Source organism: Opisthocomus hoazin, chromosome 6 (genome assembly GCF_030867145.1).
Source record: "Opisthocomus hoazin isolate bOpiHoa1 chromosome 6, bOpiHoa1.hap1, whole genome shotgun sequence".
Lineage (NCBI taxonomy): Eukaryota > Metazoa > Chordata > Aves > Opisthocomiformes > Opisthocomidae > Opisthocomus > Opisthocomus hoazin.
This window is the reverse complement of record NC_134419.1, coordinates 30,186,232-30,206,406: the sequence shown is the minus strand read 5'-3', so window position 1 is coordinate 30,206,406 and position 20,175 is coordinate 30,186,232. Positions and strand designations below refer to the sequence as shown.

General features: G+C 39.6%; 1 protein-coding gene across 2 annotated transcripts in view; it reads right to left on the bottom strand.

Annotated features, from left to right (window-relative positions):
* The window catches only part of KIFAP3 (kinesin associated protein 3), a 76,503-nt gene that overhangs the window by 22,760 nt on the left and 33,568 nt on the right, over positions 1 to 20,175 (bottom strand). For both annotated transcript variants that reach the window (XM_075422470.1, XM_075422469.1), the window contains exons 12-18: positions 16,451 to 16,559; positions 14,364 to 14,476; positions 13,273 to 13,438; positions 12,937 to 13,062; positions 12,447 to 12,545; positions 10,889 to 10,974; positions 1,630 to 1,819 (exon numbers count right to left, since the gene is read on the bottom strand). In XM_075422470.1, the coding sequence (XP_075278585.1) occupies positions 1,630 to 1,819; positions 10,889 to 10,974; positions 12,447 to 12,545; positions 12,937 to 13,062; positions 13,273 to 13,438; positions 14,364 to 14,476; positions 16,451 to 16,559 (889 nt within the window). The remainder of the gene's footprint in view (positions 1 to 1,629; positions 1,820 to 10,888; positions 10,975 to 12,446; positions 12,546 to 12,936; positions 13,063 to 13,272; positions 13,439 to 14,363; positions 14,477 to 16,450; positions 16,560 to 20,175) is intronic.

The window sequence follows — 20,175 nt, the reverse complement described above, 5'->3', positions numbered from 1 at the left end:
TGTCACTCCATCTCTAGCTCACGCTATTGGGAAAAGAAATAGCCCTATGAAATAAGCAAAGGTTTACTATTAAGACCTGTAAAGGGGAGACCACAACAGGCATGCTGACACACCTTTAGCTTAGGAAGCCCAAAGGAGAGTTGATGTAATAAAAGACCCTGGTATGGTACAACACATGGTGCTCACTGCTAACCTTGTAGGTCTACTAGAGCAAGATAAAGCTGCAGGATTCAAAAGGGAAAACACGCCACTAAAATGGCGAGTTGCTATGGCTGACATATATAGTCAAAGTGCAAGAAAAAGAATCCTTAGGTTCCAATATCCTTTGAGAATAGTTTTTGAAACGCTACTGAGATCTTGCACAATTTTTTCTCACAGCAACTACAAGTAAAGTTTATGGGTTTTAGTGGCTTTGTTTTTCTTACTACTGTTCCTGCAAATTCATCCAGAGTCACAGAGTTTTGTGACTCATGCTTCATAGCAAAGGACTGGACACTTACATGGAAAACAAAAAACCACAGACTCAAACGCAGCAATTAAAAAAAAAAAATCCATGCGCACACAGTCATCCAGGAGTTTGAAAAGGATATAAACCCACAAGTTTGTGAGCATAAGCCAACTCCTAGTTATGAAAAGCTACAAAGACGTTTATCTGGTGGGCAAATGATTTCATGATCATCTCCTGCAGAGTTTTCTGAATCTTCCTCTGAAACAGCTGACAATATTGGACTAGATACAGCAGTGTCTTAATTCAGTGTGGCAATTTCTATTTTCCTAGCAACTACAAAATCTTTATGGAAGTAGAGAGACAGAGCAGATTCCACTTATGATGCCCCAGAACTGTGCCATTATGCATGACTACTAGGATTAAGTAAAATGACGAGAAATGTCTTTTTTCTTTAGAAAATGTATTAGGGTTAATCTCAAAATGAGAACATGACTCTTCTTCAGAATAATATGAGGTTTTTTTTAAACTAATTTCTTCAAATTGTGAAGTAATAAAACTTTTTCATATGAGGAACTAAAAAAAAAGAGTATTTAGAGAAGAGATTTACATGCTTCCCTAGATATACAACAGCAAAAATCATTCAAACAGATCAGCTGAAAGTCACAGAATGACTGCCTCTGCTGAGGAACCCACAAGTCTCATGTGGCTGAAGTGAAGTCTTCTATCAAGATCTGCAATAAAAATTCCATTGCAGAACAAACACACGAGGCAGAACAAAATTCAGCATCAAATCCTATAGCTGTGAGTTTAGCAGGGATGAGAAAAGGCTTGTTTGCAAAGCAAACAAGCTATGGACACAAGAAATAGGCGTGAAGAAAAGGCTGAGCCACCTTTATTCAGCTTGGTCCTCATGGTCCTCTGAGATAGGTCTAGTCATATTTCTGAGGACCTGTAACACTTTGCAAGATCACAGATATACAGTACTCAATCAGTCATTAACATCCTAGCAAGGACAAGCCCATCCCTGGCTATCGTGCATCGGTGCTGCACCCAGTGACACGAAAGGGTAACTGGCCTGCTGCTCTGAGTCAGCAGATTGTCTCTACAGCCTCACCTCAAGCTCCTGTTCCACACACAGAGGTAGCAATTCCCGTCCTGAATACTCATGTACGCTGCCTTACCTGCGTTGTAGTAGAGGTCAGGTCTTTCCAGAATATCCCCTTCATGGATGTAGGGCTCAATGCGATCATCACCATACAGATACTGCTCACTGTCATCCATCTGCCGACTCTCCACCATCTCCAGCCACTGAGAGTTGTGCCATCGAAATTTCTCACTCTGGATTTTTTTAGCCCATTCCTCATCATATTCCTATCAAAAAAATCACCACATAACATTTTAGGATGAGGTATAGACAAAGCTGTTTGGTTTAACAGGAAAAGGCAGAGGAATTTAACATCAGCGAAAGATGTACGTTTCAGGGGTCAGTGAAATGGGGCCAAACTCTTTTCAGTGGTGCCCAGTGACAGGACAAGGGGCAATGGGCACAAACTGAAGCAGAGGAAGTTCCGACTGAACATAAGGAAGAACTTCTTCTCTCTGAGGGTGACGGAGCCCTGGAACAGGCTGCCCAGGGAGGCTGCGGAGTCTCCTTCTCTGGAGATATTCAAACCCCACCTGGACGCGGTCCTGTGCAGCCTGCTGTAGGTGACCCTGCTTCGGCAGGAGGGTTGGACTGGATGACCCACAGAGGTCCCTTCCAACCCCTACCATTCTGTGATTCTGTGACTGAAATCCTCTATTCAGTTTGCAGAGTACTTTAAGCAAACAAGCGGATGATATTGCAAGTGCTAGGCATTATTCTGGTTTTGTACATCCAGCAGTACTATCTTCCCTTCGTGGTTTGTAACTTTACACCATCCAGAAAAAAGTCCTACTTTGAGCAGGGAAGTTCCATCATCATTATCTGCTCATCTGGTTTATCAAGAAGAGCCAATTACTGCCAATGTTCAGAGGGATTTTAGTAATTAATTACTACAACTGGCCAAATACTCTGTACTTCCTCATTGGATAAGCATTCACTAGGACAAGTAGTTACTAGAAAATACAATAATAGAAGGTTGTGATAAAACCGATAAACCTTTATTTTGTTTCGTGAACTCCAGTAAGACAGGATTTAATTTTCAACTTCTTGTCAAATTTCATAATGGCCTTCTATCTTTAATATTCAATACCCACAAAAACGGTACACAACATTTGTAATAAAGAGGATATGGAAATCCAAGGTACACCACTAAAATCTGAGAGGAACTTCTCCAGAAAGCTGAGGAAAACAGGATATAATGTTCCGGCCGCTATGGAAACCCAACGTAGGCATGAAATTTCAACCTGGATGGCAGCCTAATTGCACTCAAGTGAGGTGATATTCAACATAAAGGAGCATCAGAAGAAGTGACATAGCCTATGCTCACTGCAATCAGCTGTTTCGAAGGCTCTTCTAAACAGACCACACTATGTGGGCTGGTGATTACCACTGAGGGACCGCAGACCTGTGGATAATACTCAGTTTCTCAGTATTACTGGAAAGACAGGGCACAGCTAACTATAGGAAACTCTCAACATATGAAATCTGCAGATGTTGTCAATCTGGTAAGATTCACAAATAACGCACCATGGTTAGCATGCTTTTTTTAATCAAAGGATTGCGAACAAGAACAATATTCATAACCGAAGTGTTTCCACTTGTGGGAAGAAATAACCTTGTGAAACAGGTTCCAATTCACCATCTTCTAACCCAACTACAAAGGAAAAAAAAAATTGAAAATAATTTCTTAACTCTCTCACTGGTTAACACATGATCTAGGCAGATTTTCCTTGGAGATCTAGCTGGAGTAGTTTAAGGTTTTTAAAATCTCTTTTACTTAGCCCTGAAGGGGATAAAAAGTGTTCACACAGTTATGGACAATACCTTGGCTGCAGAAGTAGTAATTTCTTAAACCGCTCCAGCTAGACATTCAAAAGTAGATCTGTCTATAACCAGAGGTCAAAAAATAGCAGTGAAGACAGAATAAGTTGTCTTAGTAGCTCAGGTTAAACTTCTGAAACCCCTACAGACTGAACTTGAGCTTTTAAACTGACTTAATATCCACCCTGCCTTGTCTTCACTGCTAGTAACCTGACACAGGTAACACACTCCCCACCCCGTGCCTTTTCCACCCTTCTGACTGGTCAATAATTCAAAAACCAGCTGACCCTCTCACTCTGGCAGAGGATTCTGCGACATCGCTAAGGAGTACCCAGAGAATCCAAGACTTCAGGGGGAATCATTTCACAATCTGCAACCACAAACCTTTATCCTATGGCAGTGGGCTTTGAAACTTTGTTTTATTTGTAGAAATGGCAAGTTTGTTTCTCTTGGCTTAAAGCAGAATGTAAACTCCCTTTTGATGGGACATCCATGCAAGTGCCTGCAGATCTGCGGCACTGATCAATCTGTGGCATTATTCTCGTCTTCTCCAATTCCACCTCTGATTACAACTAATTACTAGACCTTTCTAACTCCTCTCCGCACCATCCTGGTACACAAGCAGTCCTGTTCAAAACCTGGTCTCCTGCATAACTTCCATACCCAGAGCAGGCATCACCCATGGGAACCAAACACCCAGAACACCAAAAAACCAAACACACACCTATGCCTCATACTGTTTGGAAAAGAACATCTCATGCTATTGCTGCCTCCTGATCTTCCCCTTCTCTTCCACTCTCCATTAAAAGGGAAGGCTAGAAATAACAGTGCAAAACAAGAGTTCCCCTGGGAAAAACAAGCTCATCACTGAAATTTATGAAATGATCCATAAAAAAAATATGAAAGGGCATGACTTTCGATGATGACATCTTACCAGCATCTTGGAAACATCTCCTTTGCTGCATCTGCCAGAGCTGAAGTGTGGGCCTCCAGCAGTTCTGAATTATTTACAAGCTTTAGAAAAACACCTTGTAACTGCCAGAAATCATACTGCAGTCTTAAGAAAACTATTCCCAGAAATCATGATTGCAAAGAAGTGGGGTAAAATAAACACATTTAACAAACAGCAAATTAGTCTAATCTGTGGGAAAGCTGAATCCCTTTTACATTACCTTGTTTACCTTTAAAAGTTCTCAAAAGCAAAGGCCAGCAGCTAAATTACCTAATTCACATTTATCATAAATACACTTTGAAAACTTTTATTCTTCCCAGAGCTACAACCCCAGAAGAATCCTACTTGCCCAACATCTGTTAAATTCCACAGCACTGTCTGAACATGCTAAATATCTGTCACAAATAGACATGAACTTCTTATAGCCTTCTAAAAAAAAAAATAAAAAAATCAGTTAACATTTCTCAGATCCTAACTGATTTTTTCTTTTGGACAATGACAAGAGGGCAGAATGTTCCTATGTATTCTACATTTCTCGTCCTATATGAAGAGGCTTAAAACTCCCAGGTATTCTACCTCTATCATTCAACTAAATTTTGGAAAACAGGATTAGCAACTGAATAGCAAATTAGCAGCTGTAAGATTGAGCATATCTGCACATCAGTTAGAAACCACAAGTTATTGGTTCAAGCAGTTTGGCTATTTTGTTACATTTGTACCTTGTATTTCACTATGAATGAGCAACACGAACAAAGAAGTGACTGCACCAGAATCAGATCAACGATCAGTTTTGTCCAGAGTTTCATCTCACAGCAATCCTAGAAAAGGATGACTTGCAATAATCTAGAACGATTTACATAACCTCAGCACAAAAAAGTTCATTTAAGTACTGCTAGATCAGGAATATGTCTGTAGATTTTCCACAGAAATGTGCAGAAACACCATTGAGTAAATGATTAACGGAATAACATCAGAATGGAAGAAAAGCTGTAAATGCAGGACTATGGCCAAAAGGCGCAAAGAAACCAAATTAAAGAAGTTTGGAGCAAAACAATTCCCTAAAATACAGCAAGTCTTCCAGTAATTATATTTTGAGCTATTAAAAAAATTTTTTCTTTTTAGTTTGGTAGGGGTTTTTTGGTTTGGGTAGATTTTGGTTTTGTTTTTTTAAACACATGAAGAACAGCTTTTCTAAGGAAATCCTGCAAAAATTAAACCAGAGAACTTATCACTATGGAGACATAAACATAGCTTTGTGCCCAGCAGTCCTTTAAAATGTTCTGCTACAAGAAAAGCGGCGGGTGGGGGAACAAGAAGGTGGACAGAATGCACCTACTCCCCAACCCCTTGCCCCCAACTCCCCAAATACTGCATGTTCAGAAACATGAAAGAAGGAATCCTGAAGGTTGGTTTTATTCTCTTTGGAGCTCCCTGACATCACTGTTTTTAACATTCGGTTTCCATAAATCCAAAAGTGTCATAGAAGATGTATGGTTCGACTCTGCGAGGAATGTGCCATCCTTTTTGAAGTTCTGCTTCCAACTTTGTTTACTACTGAACCATTGAAATATTATGAAGCGTTAACTGGCCTATTATCAGAGCGTGTCTGTTCCCTATCAGGGGTCCCCTTTGTCACTGGCTTCCGTCACACCTTGTATCTGATTAACACACTATAGGATAACATAGAGCTACACAGATCTGCTTTGTGTTCTCTCACAGCTGATGAAAAACAGATTTTCCTTTTCACTTTAATGTGGTTGCCCCTTAATTGGGTCTGTAATAGGGTTCATTTGATGTGATTCCTCATACTGATCTAAAACTGCTATACAGTAAGCAGAATGTTCATTATGTTCAAAGCTGTATGTGGTGATATGTTACAATCTTCATTATTTAACCATCCCAAAAACACAAAGTTTACATGAAAGGTTAAATTAACCATTTATTAAGAAAGAAAAGATGTATCTTGTCTAGCTATCCAAAAGTTAGGCACGTCATTTGAACTAAGTGCCCTATAAACCAAGGAGAGAAACAGATGTTATGGATCACCTTCCACAGGTGCCTACGACACCTACCTTAGGGTAAGCACCAGCAGAGGGCAATTCAGGCACAGGCCAAAAAAAAACCAAACAAAGAAACCCTTCTACCACTTACACCTGCGCAACCCAGAGCCAACTCTTCACAACCAGGTTTATCACTGAATACGTTCTGATGGGAAGCTAATAGAAACCTGTGATCTGAAGCTAATGGCAAGGCAGAGAAGAGAGTTAACATTCATGCCCCCTAAATTTAGGTGTCTACACAAAATGCACACGGCTCACAGGGGTCCTATATTGCCAACAGCTGAAAAGAGAAACTTCTTTTTCCCTTTTGAGGAATGTAAGGTATCTCACTAGCAAGCTGTTATGAAAGTAACAGGTTTCAGTGGTATGGCCCACATTCATAGTCTTACAACTCCAAAGAGCAAGCACCAATGCGAGAAAGAAATCTGTCCACAATTATTGTTGCCTTCACATAAACCTACCAGGTCACGCCTGTCCAACCTGATGCCACCTGCAGTGTGGCTGTTACTCTTCTAGTCCAGGTAGAGCCCTTCCTGCTGGGTGCATGCTCTTTGCCACAAAAAGCTACCAGCACCAAAGCAGACTGATTGCAAATTTAACAACACAGAAGCTAATCAGTGACAACATACACCAAAAGTTCTGCCTGCATTCCCACAGCCTAGCTGCTCTTCTGCCCACCTCTCTGTATTCATGACTGTTAGAGGACAACAGGGGAACAAGAGAAACCACAGAGAGAGGGAGTCATGACATGTGAAGGGAGAACCTTTCTTTCCTGGAGTGACTGGAGCACTCTTCACAGAAAAAGGACGCCAAGCTGGAGTCAAAGGTTATCTATTTGCAGAGTATGCTGTCTACCCAAATGAAGCCCACACCAAATCCCTGTGGTCTGCTCTTCCTTGATTCCGAGAGAGCTGGCCAATATCTTCCGCAGCTGGCCCCAAATCCCAGAACAATGAGGGTTCACATCACATTCCTGCTTCTTCTGTGAAATTCCAGCATTCCCAACACAGAGGATTTGTGTCAGGGCACTTAGCTAACAAGGAAAGATGCAAGCCATTCATTAACACAGCTTTCCATACAAGGCAGACATTGTTTGGCATTCATTACAAACACTTGGGGCAAAGAAGGAGAGGTGGAAAAACACCTTAGGTCCTTCCCAAATCACATAAACAATGCTGTTGCTCTCTAGAAGACATTTTGCTTCTGCAGGAAACGTTATAATCCACTCTTGATCAAAAGGGAAACAAGATGGTACAGCAGGCCTAGAGTCAAAGCTGTAAAAACACTGAATAGGAGGAGAAATGGGGAGGGGTAAGTCTCTGACTACACAGTCTAAGGATCTGGTTATGGTTAATTAAACATCCTTCGAATAAATGAGGAAAATCATTTAACTGCAGTAACACTGAGCTACGAATAACAAAAGCATGAGAAACCTGAGAGATAAACAACCCCCTCAGCTCTTTATAATATTGTCTGAGGTGAACAAACTAAAACCACCTTGAGTAAACCATCTTCCCCAAGCTTTGAGTTGCAGGTGTCCAGGCTTCCGAGTCAGAGGAAAAGGGAACTTCATTTACCCAAGACTCCTACACCAGCTGTTGATTCCAGGCTTTCAGCTGAGCCACGCGACCTGTCCCGCTTTAGGTGTACAAGTACACTACACGAGCTGCTTGGTGTCAAGACTTGGCACATGACACGAGACTCAGGCATTCCTAAATTATCACCACAGCCTTTCTTTTTGACCAATATCTTCCAACTACCAGTGCAAAGCCGAGACTCCCCAGTACATACTATGCTAAAGCAGCACATCTGTTTCAGTTCATCAATGGCAGAGTCCAGCCAAGCTATATTAAACAAATCATCACTAGTATAACATTTCCATAATTTCTGTGACAATTACTTTACTGCAGAAAGCATATCTCCCCTAAGGCTTATGAGGCATCTGATTTTCTTCAGTGTTATTTCAATCTCACTATATACAGCTCATTGATGAGTGAAAGAAGCATTTGTCTCCCTGAAAAGAAACTACTTTCAAATCTCTGTTCTCCAGCATTTACTTTCTGATTTCCATCATTAGAGGAACTAATCCTGTCAGCATGTATGCAACAACAAGACTGAAAACTTAAGTTTTTCTTGCTATGGATTTAGCACAGATAAGAAGTTTCACCAATCTTGGAGACTAGGTCTGCTCAGACACCTCAGAAGACACTGGTTGTGTAAAACTGCCACACAACCAAACACCTCAGCATTTACAGGCTGCTCTGCCATATCCTCTGAGCTGAACGGCAAAACACCTATCAAGATGTTAGGTTCTGGTAACTTACTGTTTCATATTTTCTCCCATCACCATCTAAGATGTGTTACCTTTGTTGCCTGGGATTTTTGGTACTGGGAGAACGTGCAACCAGCTTACAACATTGCCAAGAAAGCAATCAATCAGTGGTGTCCTCTGCCTTCCAGAGAAGGGGGCATATGGTGCGGGCACAGTGTTAGTTATGCTTTATGCAACTTTTAACCTAACAGCTAGATAATAAAGCTAAAAAGGCCTTCGCAGAAAAGGAACTCCCCAACATACCAGTGAACACCATTCTAAGTGTAGCACTGCTCTAGAACCAAAGAAAAAAAAAATTTTCCACCCCACAAACTACTCCCAGTATGGGCTTGATACCTTCTCCCCCACCTCCAGTAAAGGCAGTACCACATAATTTCCTTGCTTTATTCTTCCTCAAGGCCTTAGAAGTCCTGTCTTGAGCTTCTTGCAAGTTGAGAGGCCTTTCCCATCTGTTACTATAGCACTCATTTATTCATGCCTCTTCTTAGGAAGAAAAAAAGCAGAGGATATTTTACTCAGACATTAATGTGGAATGTGAAATTGTGTCTTAATGTACTACTACTTCTAGATTCTGCAAAATAAATGTTGCTTAATACTACTACTAACATACTAGGATCTAGTTAGTGAAAAATTATGTATCCTATTGTAAGCTCCCCCATACGAACAAATGAACCCCTGAAACACCTGGAAACTTCACTGACCCTAAGTTAAAACAAGTGTTGGAAGCACTCAGTGTCCAGCCTCACCCAGAGGATAAAAATCTCTCTACTGTTTCCACTGGGGATGTCCCTGGAAATAACTGATCTTTGTAAGCTGAACAGAATGCCCATCACAAAGAAGTACTAAGTCCAAATTTATCTTAGTTGAAATCTTGCCTTTGGTGAATGTCAGCAGCAACCCTGCCACCAACTAGTGGAGCATGATTTTCATTCCATACCTCCCTGAAGCAAAAACAGAGCCAGATAAAAAGAATTCCAACACAGGAAGTGTTATGTCATTTTCCTTCTTTCGATGAATATTAAATTAGAAGGCATTACTAATAAGTTTAACAGAAACAGAAAATAGACTGTAGTATTGTGCAGCATAAGTTAGGTCTTACGCTATATTAAACCTTTCAGAGAACAAGCTGCAATATGCGTAATTCATCTAAGGAAGAAACTAAGTAAATGACAGGAAAAGCACGAAGGTAGTCAACGAGACTGCTCTTGACTTAGTTAAGTTCTCTTTGGCTATAAGATTAATTTCATGATAGTTACTCTACATCCAAGTGAACGTACAGTCTGTACAATCCTAAGACACTACAAAGTACCAAAATTTCTTTTTGTCAGTAGAAGTCAACTCAAACAGGCCAGTAGGAATTTTAACAACAAAATGCAACTTTTAAGTGGAATCAGTTTCACAATGTCTTTACTCCAATGAAGAACACCCTAGAAAACATTAATGCTTCTAGGATCCCCAGAAGCAGATGATACACGCTGTACATGCTATAAGAGCTGACAAAGCAATAGCACTTTATAATTTAGTATTCTTTCTTTTTTCCTAGTTAGCAGTTTAATACAAAACAACTTTTCGAAAGTTTATTGTGATCAACGGATAGCTGGACAAACTAAGTCATTTAGCTATAAGGAAGCCTATCCAAGAGTTGAAGACAATACTAAAAATTTCAGTATTATACTGACTCTTCCCGCAGCAGAAATAACCAACTTCAGGATCACCGCCCACATTTTCTTTTTGAAACAAATACTGGCATCAAGCAATGTAGAAGAGCTGAATAAAAGCTGCTGGGTAACAAGAGCCATTTGTTTGGAGAACTAAGAAATAACGAAAGCTTGACATACTTACGTAATGTGATTAATTTATGTAAGTATTAATACACTCTTTAAAAGCATCTGTAGCATAAAGCTAACTGGTACGAATTTTCAAAGTATAAATGCACTTTCTGGAAGTTTGGTACACAGCCTAAATTAATGATTGTCATTGTCCCACAAAAATTGATCATTTACCTATGTGATTAGAAAGTTGCACATGAAAAATACTATCAGTTTGCAAGTTATTGCTACTTAGTTATTTTAGAATTATATCATGTAAACATGTTATTGAAGGACAGATGATAAAAAAGAATCAGACCTACCGCTATAATATCCAGAGTGTTGTCACAAACCTTGCGAATCTCAGCATTTTTATCATGCATCAGGTCTATAAGATATGCTGGAGCCTCTGGAAAGAAACTGTTAAGGATAAAAGCTATTTTTTTCACAGCCCTGGGTTCTTCCAACTGCAAATTTCACTAAGAATTGTAGTCAGGAATTTTCCATCACATGTGAAGTTCAGCAGCCTTCCCTCAAGCACTTTTTTATTTATATCACATTTTAAGATACCCGTATATTCTTCAAAATTCCTAAAGAAAAATTACATGCCCCTTACAAAGAAAATACATTCTGATCTCTTACAGGAAATCCATATATCCAACGTGTTAGTCCAAAATGCTAACATTCTGTGGAATGGTTTAATCTTCTGAGACTGTTACTCTTGTAATCTTTAGGGAGTTTTCTTGTTTTAGAAAAAGGTTTCCAATGTATTTGTCTCAAAATTATTGAAAATCTATTGTGCAAATGATAGCATTAATACTAGTCTTGTTCAGTTTGTGTGAGAAAAGCATTGTTCAAATGTTCATTCTTTATCATTACAGATCTAAAGAGAAATGAATTTTTTTGTTTGTTTTTTAAAGCTTGCCACCTAGGACTCCAGACAGGAGACAAAAAACAACATCCCACGACACTCCACAGAGCTTTAAAGGAAAAACCACATTAAGAAGTAGTCCTTGTATTGCTAACAAAGTAATCACTAATCAGCTATCCCTCCAAGGGCTCCATTCAACCTATTCTTTACGTGTCGATGAAATTTAACATTCAGTTAAGGCCCACAAAGACATCTAGTGCTTCTTTCCACAGTTTTCGGATCATCTGAATGAGCTCAACATCAGCAGTGACTGAAAGAATAAGTAATAAAGACTGAATAAGACTTATAAGTACCATACAAAAAAAACTGAACAGACCTATGACATGAGGAAACTGAAGAACGGATTCAGTCATCAACAGACAGGCTTGAAAGAGAAGAGGAAAGCCAGGAACAGAAACGAAAGTCTCCATAGTTGGACGAAGATGGAAGAGGTATGCCAAACATAAAATTCAAAGAAAAATTAAGTGGATGAAAAATACAGAGCAGGCATTATTTGTATTGTCTAGAATAAGAAAAATACTATTAAAGAGTTCTAATGCACTTAACTTCAGACTACGCAACATATATGTATCATTATACATATGCAGTGCAGTGCAAGAAGGCTGTCTATGCTCCATGTAAGTTTTTCTATGGACTATGATTTTGACTATGATTTGCAAACCAAATTCATGCAGTAATTCAAAGTGGATAGGAATTACTGGGTTATCTGGTCCAGTGATATGCCTCCTATCCCTCTCCCTGTTTCAAAGCAAACTAGCTTTTAATCTTTACTATTAATCTTGCACTCCCTCTACATGCCTAGGCTGCTTGGATTTTTTCTTCAGCTGAAATAAACCATTTATAAAGAATCCTCTAAGATCAGGAGGCTTACGCAAGAGAAATATAGGCCAAACATCAGTGATGGCAAATTAAGTGCTGTAATTCTAGATGTGTAATCTTTAAAAAGATACGGGTTTCCTTGATAATGACATCTCTGGTGGCTTGGTGGAAGACCATCTGATAAAATACATAGATGATCTGGCAGACAAACTCATCATCTTCCTGCTGAGCTGCAAGGAAAAAAAAACCCAAAATTTCAGATCTCACAACTAGAAGCTCTTGATGCTTAGAGAAATCCCAGCTCTTACATGTCAGCTAGACAATTCAGTGGTGCACGTGAGATTTCATCTCCGACAAGATAAAATGAGTGTTTTCTTCCCTGCTCCAGTCAAGTAGAAAGACCACAGATTGCAGCAAGAGTTGTGGAGGTGTGGGGAAAAAAAAAAATCAAAACTGTTAGACCACTAGTCAGTATCTCTCTATCAATAACAGAGTAATTGCTCCTCCTTTGATATACAAGACACCTATCCCTGCCTTGCAAGAGAAATTGAATGGTGCATTCAGTTACACCAACTAAACTTCTCTGAAAAACCAGGCCTAAAGTCAAACATGGCAATATACCATTCAGAAGCTCAATGAGTGCAGGGATGATTCCAGATTTAGCCAGCAGAGCAGCACAAGAGTCATCCATAGAAACTGTTCCGATCATTATCACCACTTCTAAAACGAGGTCATCTTCTGCAGAACCTGCTAAACCAGAAGGCAGACAGTATTACCTCTCAGAAATTCTTAATCTTGTGCTAGCTGTACATTTATCTGCAGATACGATTTTGTTCTTCGGCGTTGTTTCCCTAAACAATCACAAACATAAAGGGAACCAGACTCTACTCTGAAAGAGCACTCTAAGTGCTCTTCGAGAGACTGTACTTTGAAAGACTAACCAAACTTTGTACAGACCTGGTTTTAGTTTATCCTTGAGGTATGGAACCAGTTTGTACTCTTTCAGTACAAGTTCCCAGTCCAGATCTGGTAAGGTCAAATTTGCAAGTGTTCCCAGGCATTCAATCACAAATTCCTCCTCTTCACCATTTGATATTTGAGCTGCTAAATCACCAACATAATCCTAAAGAAAATACAGCAAGAAACAATACAGGTGAATAATCTGGGGTTCTGAAGAGCTCACAACTTGGTCAAACCAAGACTGGTTCTCAAAAAACATGCTACAGAGACTTTTCTCCTGAAATGAGGGCTAATAAGGCAGTTTCAATTTCAGCTGAAGAATAATCCAAGAAAACATTTCGGTATTCTTTCCTTCCATTCTTTCACTTTCAACAGATGTAGATCAGTTGTTCAGATGTTCCAGAAGTTGCTACTACAAACATAGTTTGAGAAAGCTGTTAGAAAATAGGAGAAAGCTAGCAGCAAACACCATACTGTGTTAGTGACGGTAACGGAGTCCTCTTCCTAAAGATTTCAGCAAATAACGACAACGTTTTCTCGGGATGTGAACAGGAGAATAATGGATGCTACTTACTAATTCCATACTGCTTTAAGACAATTTGATATTCAATCTATATTCAAACATTTAGGATACTGTGGTTCCCGCCCTTCTTTTGAAAGGCTGGCTTGACATGGTTAACAATCTTAAGTACTCAAAATTTTAACATATCCTCTTCCACAAAAAAACCCCACCACTTTATTTTGCTCTCTAGCTCTAAAAGCAAAGATTTAGGGTAACTATTAATTGTTATGATGTGCACCCTAGCAGCTGTTTGGTTTTCTTTTTGTTCATTTGCTTGGGTTTGTGTGCTTGTTTTGGAACAGGGACTTACTGGATACAGCTTAAGATCTGTTTTCCTTGTAGTGAGGGATCCAAATCCCCATCTACCAGCGGAGATAGTCTTATACAACAAAACATACATCAACCTATGACAGCCAAGAAAACTTAAACTGGACACCCTGTCAAGACAAAACACAGCAGCTCTCCAAAGTCAGTCTTCTCCAGTAGGAAGAATCAGAGATCACATCTGGTAATAGAAAGTACTTACAATAAACAGGCTTTTAGTTGGCCCATCATGTTGAGAAATATTCCTGATCATCTTCATTAACAATGGGTCCTTAAATTTCAAAGCCCGCTTCATTAGCATTTTCAAACCATTTCCTCAAAAGAAACAAACACTTAGAAAATGCTCCGAATAAAACAACAAAACGAGGAAAGTACTGGCCGATCAAAAAACACCACCACACACTCACAAAAATAAAACAAACTGCCTTAAGTTTTAAAAGTTTAAAATGAAAAAGTGAAAAATCTAGACAGGAACTATTTCTTTTTCCAAGTTTAAGTTGAAAGTAAGATACCTGCTTTATGTAAATTCTATAGCTTCTCTAAAACGACTACTGGTGGGTGGTGGGACACTTAAAGTCAGACAAACAATTAAATGCTTCAGGTGTGCGTAGTTATTTCATAGAATCACAGATTCACAGAATCATAGGTTGGAAAAGACCTCTAAGATCACCAAGTCCAACCATCACCCCAACACCACCATGCCTACTAAACCATATCCCTAAGTGCCACATCTAGATGTTTTTTGAACGCCTCTAGGGATGGTGACTCCACCACCTCCCTGGGCAGCCTGTTCCAATGCCTGACCACTCTTTCAGTGAAGAAACTTTTCCTAATACCCAATCTAAATCTCCCCTGATGCAACTTGAGGCCATTTCCTCTCATCCTATTGCTAGTTACCTGGGAGAAGAGATCATCATCTACCTCACTACAACCTCCTTTCAGGTAGTTGTAGAGACCAATGAGGTCCCCCCTCAGCCTCCTCTTCTCCAGACTAAACAACCCCAGCTCCCTTAGCCGCTCCTCCTAAGACTTGTTCTCCAGACCATTCACCAGCCTTGTTGGTCTTCTCTGGACACTCTCCAGCACCCCAATGTCCTTCTTGTAGTGAGGGGCCCAAAACTTAACACAGTGCTCCAGGCATGGCCTCACCAGTGCTGAGCACAGGGGCATGATCACCTCCCTACTCCTGCTGGCCACACTATTCCTGATACAAGCCAGGATGCCGTTGGCCTTCTTGGCCACCTGGGCACACTGCTGGCTCAGTCTTATTCAGACCAAGAAAGGTTCTACATGCAAACAATTATCCTATCATCAACTGCAGTTAGTGGAGATGCAGCACAGCTGTTGGCACTAGCTCAGAGACTTCTCTCCCCACTCCATGGAATAAATACATTATTATGGCTTTAAAAGATTATTTGTCAGTCCTGTAGATCACTAGGTGGGAATACACACAACAGACATACACAGATCTGCAGTACTTGATTGCACAGGCCAAGCCCCACTGTTACCATTACGTTTCCAAAAGATCACCTTGCCTATCTAGTAAGTGCTACTAGCTTGAATTTTATATCTACCTTTAATATAAAATGAGCTCTCCCTGCTCCTCCCCCTTCTACAAAGCTATACAGACAATTTTAAAGTGGAATTGCTGGTCATAGAATCCATTGATTGCAATTGTCCCTTTTAAAGTCTAGTAATTTATTATAGTAGTTCATTGTGAAAATTTTCAGCACAAGTAAAAATTAGTGCTACTGAATAATAATGTTCCACTTGAAACTGCTAGTATGAAAATAATGAAATCTGAAAAGCAATCTAGAGAGCTACCGAATGAAATGCAAAACCCATCTATACCATGTAACAAAATAATAGAACCCAAAAGATTATCAATTAAAAAAAATAACAAAATTATAACTAAATGACATCACTGTGCTATTAATTTGGTACTGGCAGCTAAAGACGGATTTTAGGCATCACATAGAACAAAATTTTCATCTCTCCATACCACCATACTTTCCCAAGGTACTGTCATCAGTGTGTTTCACAGAACTACATGCAGATATGAGAGATGTCTCAGTGTCACTCTCTCCACCAAGGCCAATTTTGGGGAGGATATGGCTATTCACTTGCAAACATTACCCAAAAAGGTGCATTTCGTTTTTAATACACACATATACACACAGGAATTGATAAATACCTTAGATGCATAATTTCTATATATAAATATATATTAAAAAGTGTATATAAAGTGTTGTCATCTCCAAGAAAACAGTAAAATCTCCATATGGTTACCTTCACAGATAAGTTGTACATTTGTTTTGTTAGCAGCAAGGTTAATACAGAAAGAAATAAGTTCCAGGTCCACTCGCTCATCAGGACACTCAAAAAGCATCTTCATTAACTGCCAAGAAACACAAGCACACTCCAGTCATTAATCTTTCCAAAGCACTAGAAGAGCAATGTTACGATGTCAACTACAGTAGATTTTTTTTTTTAAATTAATATTCATCAGTTCTACAGGACCAGTAAAGTCATAAAGATCAAGGTCACAAGATGTATAGTTCCATTATTGGGGGATAACAATGCTTATAAAGTGCCAAAAATGGCAGCCACTCATCACCTTAAATTAACTTGGGTTAGTTATTGCTACCACTGTATTTTTTATTTTTACTGTTTTTTTAAAGTTGTGAATGCATAAGTTTGTTTTGAAAGTTTAGGTAGACTTAATACAGGGGAAAAAAACCCCACAACTTAGATCCACAGGAAGTCAGATTAATACCTGGTTGTTTAATAAAATTATGACTCTAAACAAATACTTCATTGCAGAATAATTCTACAGCTATCTTGCTTTGAGATTACTCTGTTGACAGGTAAATTAGCTGTATCTGCAGCAATGTGCTTCATCTTTGCAGCTTCCATTACTAGAGTTGAACACTGCCATATACCAAAGCACAGTCCTATTCTTCTGGCAACGGGACAGAACAACCTGGGTTAACATAAATAAACAATCGCCTACAATCCTGTTCCAATGGGTCAGTGAATTCCCAGATGATTCCTTAGACAAATAACCTATGGACTGCCATCATTTTATACATCTGGCACCTGTATTGTCCATTACACCACAGGCTATCTAGTCTTCTTTTGTTCAATAGGAACATCTTTTGAAATGACATAGTGCATATAAAAACACGACTCAAATACATTCTTTTTCTCTGTTTCCAACCACAGCAGGCAAGTTGCATGGCTTCCTCATTGAGGGGCTGCAGGACATCACCCAATTTGCTCCTAAAACCTGCTCGGTTCATAAGACATGTCAAGATTATACCGCAAAGCAGCGTGATGACAAGACTGAGATTATTGGAAGTAGAAACAACTGAACCTAAAGATAAGCGGGACATAAGATACGAAAAAAAACAGCCCAGTTTGTGTCAAAAAAGGTGTGGGAGGAGAAGAAAGCAAGAACTACCCCTCATATATTTGTGCGCTTGCCCCCTGCTGGAAAGACAGCTTGTAATGCATTTAAAACTAGAGAAAGTGGGTGAACAACCCATTGGGGGGGGGGGGGGGGGAGGGAGGAAGGATTGCAGGAATTTCACTCCAAAGTATTTTACTACAGCAGTTCTGTATGTTTATCTGTTATCAGATAGCAGGCTTCCATTCCAAATGGACCCAAATTAAAAACAAAACAAACAAACAAAAAAAACAGTTATCTCTTTTTCTGGAACTTCCATGTACTGATTTAAAAGTTATCATTGATATCTTCCTCGCTTTCTTGAAAAAGTAGAATCAGATTTCCCTAGGTTGTTTTAAGAACTTATAAAATCCTCAGTTTATTAAATCCGTAAGCCTTACAGTCACGTAAGAGTGAATTAACCAGAGAAGAAAGCTGCCACTTAACAATTAGAACATGAGCATTCAAAAATCACCCCTCGCAACTCTTCTGTTACAAAAACCTTTAAAAACAGATTTTTAAAACCCTTCAAACAATTTGAAGGGAAACATTCTCATTACTTACACAATACAAAATCTGAGGAAATTAGATGTTTAACAAGATGGGATTACACTGTTAATTACTGAACTACTTCTCTATAAAAAGAAAAAAAATATATCCAGTTTCAATTAGAGCTGTTCAAATTTTAAAATAATAGTTTCGTACGAGCTCCATGTTTCCCATTATATCTTCATTTAATTTGATTGTTTCTTGTGCCACTTCAAAAGGAAGAGTAATTGCTGCCAAATAGGAAATATTAAAATTAAATTTGTTCTGCTTTTACTATGTCCATTGTCATCTTTTACTGATTTAACAGGAAGGCAGTAAAAAGACTGCCGCATGTGCAATGAAGAGGCAGTAGTGTTCAATCAGACAAGTCCCATATTGAGTATCAGATACCACAGACCAGGACTGAAATCACTGTGTCTAGACTCTCTGGCACCTGCCTTCACTTATTTACCAGTGACCAGAGGCCAACCCCCACCGCTCTCTGTTCACATACACCTCTGTCCAACCCCCTCCCCAAGCCCAGCTCAAACATCTTTGAATGATTATGCCAGAACTGCATGCCTCAGGAATCTCTCCTGACCGGCTACTCCCTAGCTCTGCTGTTTGAAGTGATGCTCTGGTTTCTGAACTTCAGCAGATAATGGCGGACAGGAGCAAAGGGTGCTGTCAAGAGAGGACGTTTACCAGCATTAAGCTGAAAAGAAGCTTATAGATCAAAGAGGGGCCAAACAGGACAACCGTGGTGGAAAACATGTGGGTAGCTGCAGAGAACCTTGCATACTGCTCTGTGGTAAAATATTAAATATCACCATGACATCACTGCCTAACCATGCCCTTTGATTGGCCAGGTTATTACCAATAAAGGTTTTTATAAGCATCTGGATGGCATTTGCACCTATTTAAACAAAACACGCAGTGCTGAGGTCTAAACAAGAATGAACTGTTAATACTCACTTTTAACTGTTACTAGAATAGCACCCACTAACTCCTGCAATCCACAAGGATGTTTACCTGGGACAGCACGCGCAAGCCCTTGTCAAGCACTTCGCCTGTTCAAAATGACAACAGGGGATGGATTTTCCAATCTCTTTCCACAACAGCTAAACATTCATTATTGGGTATTTGCCAGTTTAGATGTGTGCCTTTCCTCAAAGGGAAAGAAACCCACAGAAGGGCACAGATTACTATTGAAAAGAGAATCTGGATTTCCAGGGTAGAATCAGATGGCAGGGAGTCCTTTTAAAAAGGTAGTCATCTTCTCCTAATGCCTTATCCACTTGCCCATGTTTTTTGCTACCTCTGACTTCCTTAATAACTCCCCTAATTTTGAACATTCATTAATAAAATTTAAGCTCTGGTTGTCCAGCTTGATCTTTTTCAACAGTCAGCAGATGTGGTCTGTGAATAATTACATTGACCACTGAAGCATCCGTAGCCATAGGTATCCTTCCAATCTTCTAGTTTTAGCCAAAGTCCAATGGTGGCAGTGGACCCGTTTCCTGCTCCACCAGTCTTTAGACACAGCTCTGTAAGCACTAGTTGGAGCAGTCAGTGCCTATCAGAACAATGATGTTCACCAAAGCTCAGAGTATGATATCACTGAAGTTTCCATAGCTCTTTACATTTGGAACTGGGGATTCAAGAGCCATGCCAAGATCCCCTGAAAGCACGTCACAAGCAAGCCCTGAAACACAGTGCATGAATTCTGGTTTGGCCGGTAACTGCCCAGAACAAAGCGCTTCCCTTATATCATGCAAATACCTTAACATATAGTTGCTTCTTGTGGCAGAAAAGGCAGTCAGCAGGATGTTTACAAGACCATTTTGTAACATATACTAGTTTTTCCCACCAGCTCTCCCCCCTCTATTCTCCAAAATCCTCCTGTATTTGGAAAAACATCACCATTTTTGTCATGAGATAATGACCAGAAACATTCTGAAAACTTTCCATGGCAACTTCCCATTCTGGATGCATTTGATGTTAAAAACATGTTTGGCAGGAAAGAATGTACCATGGT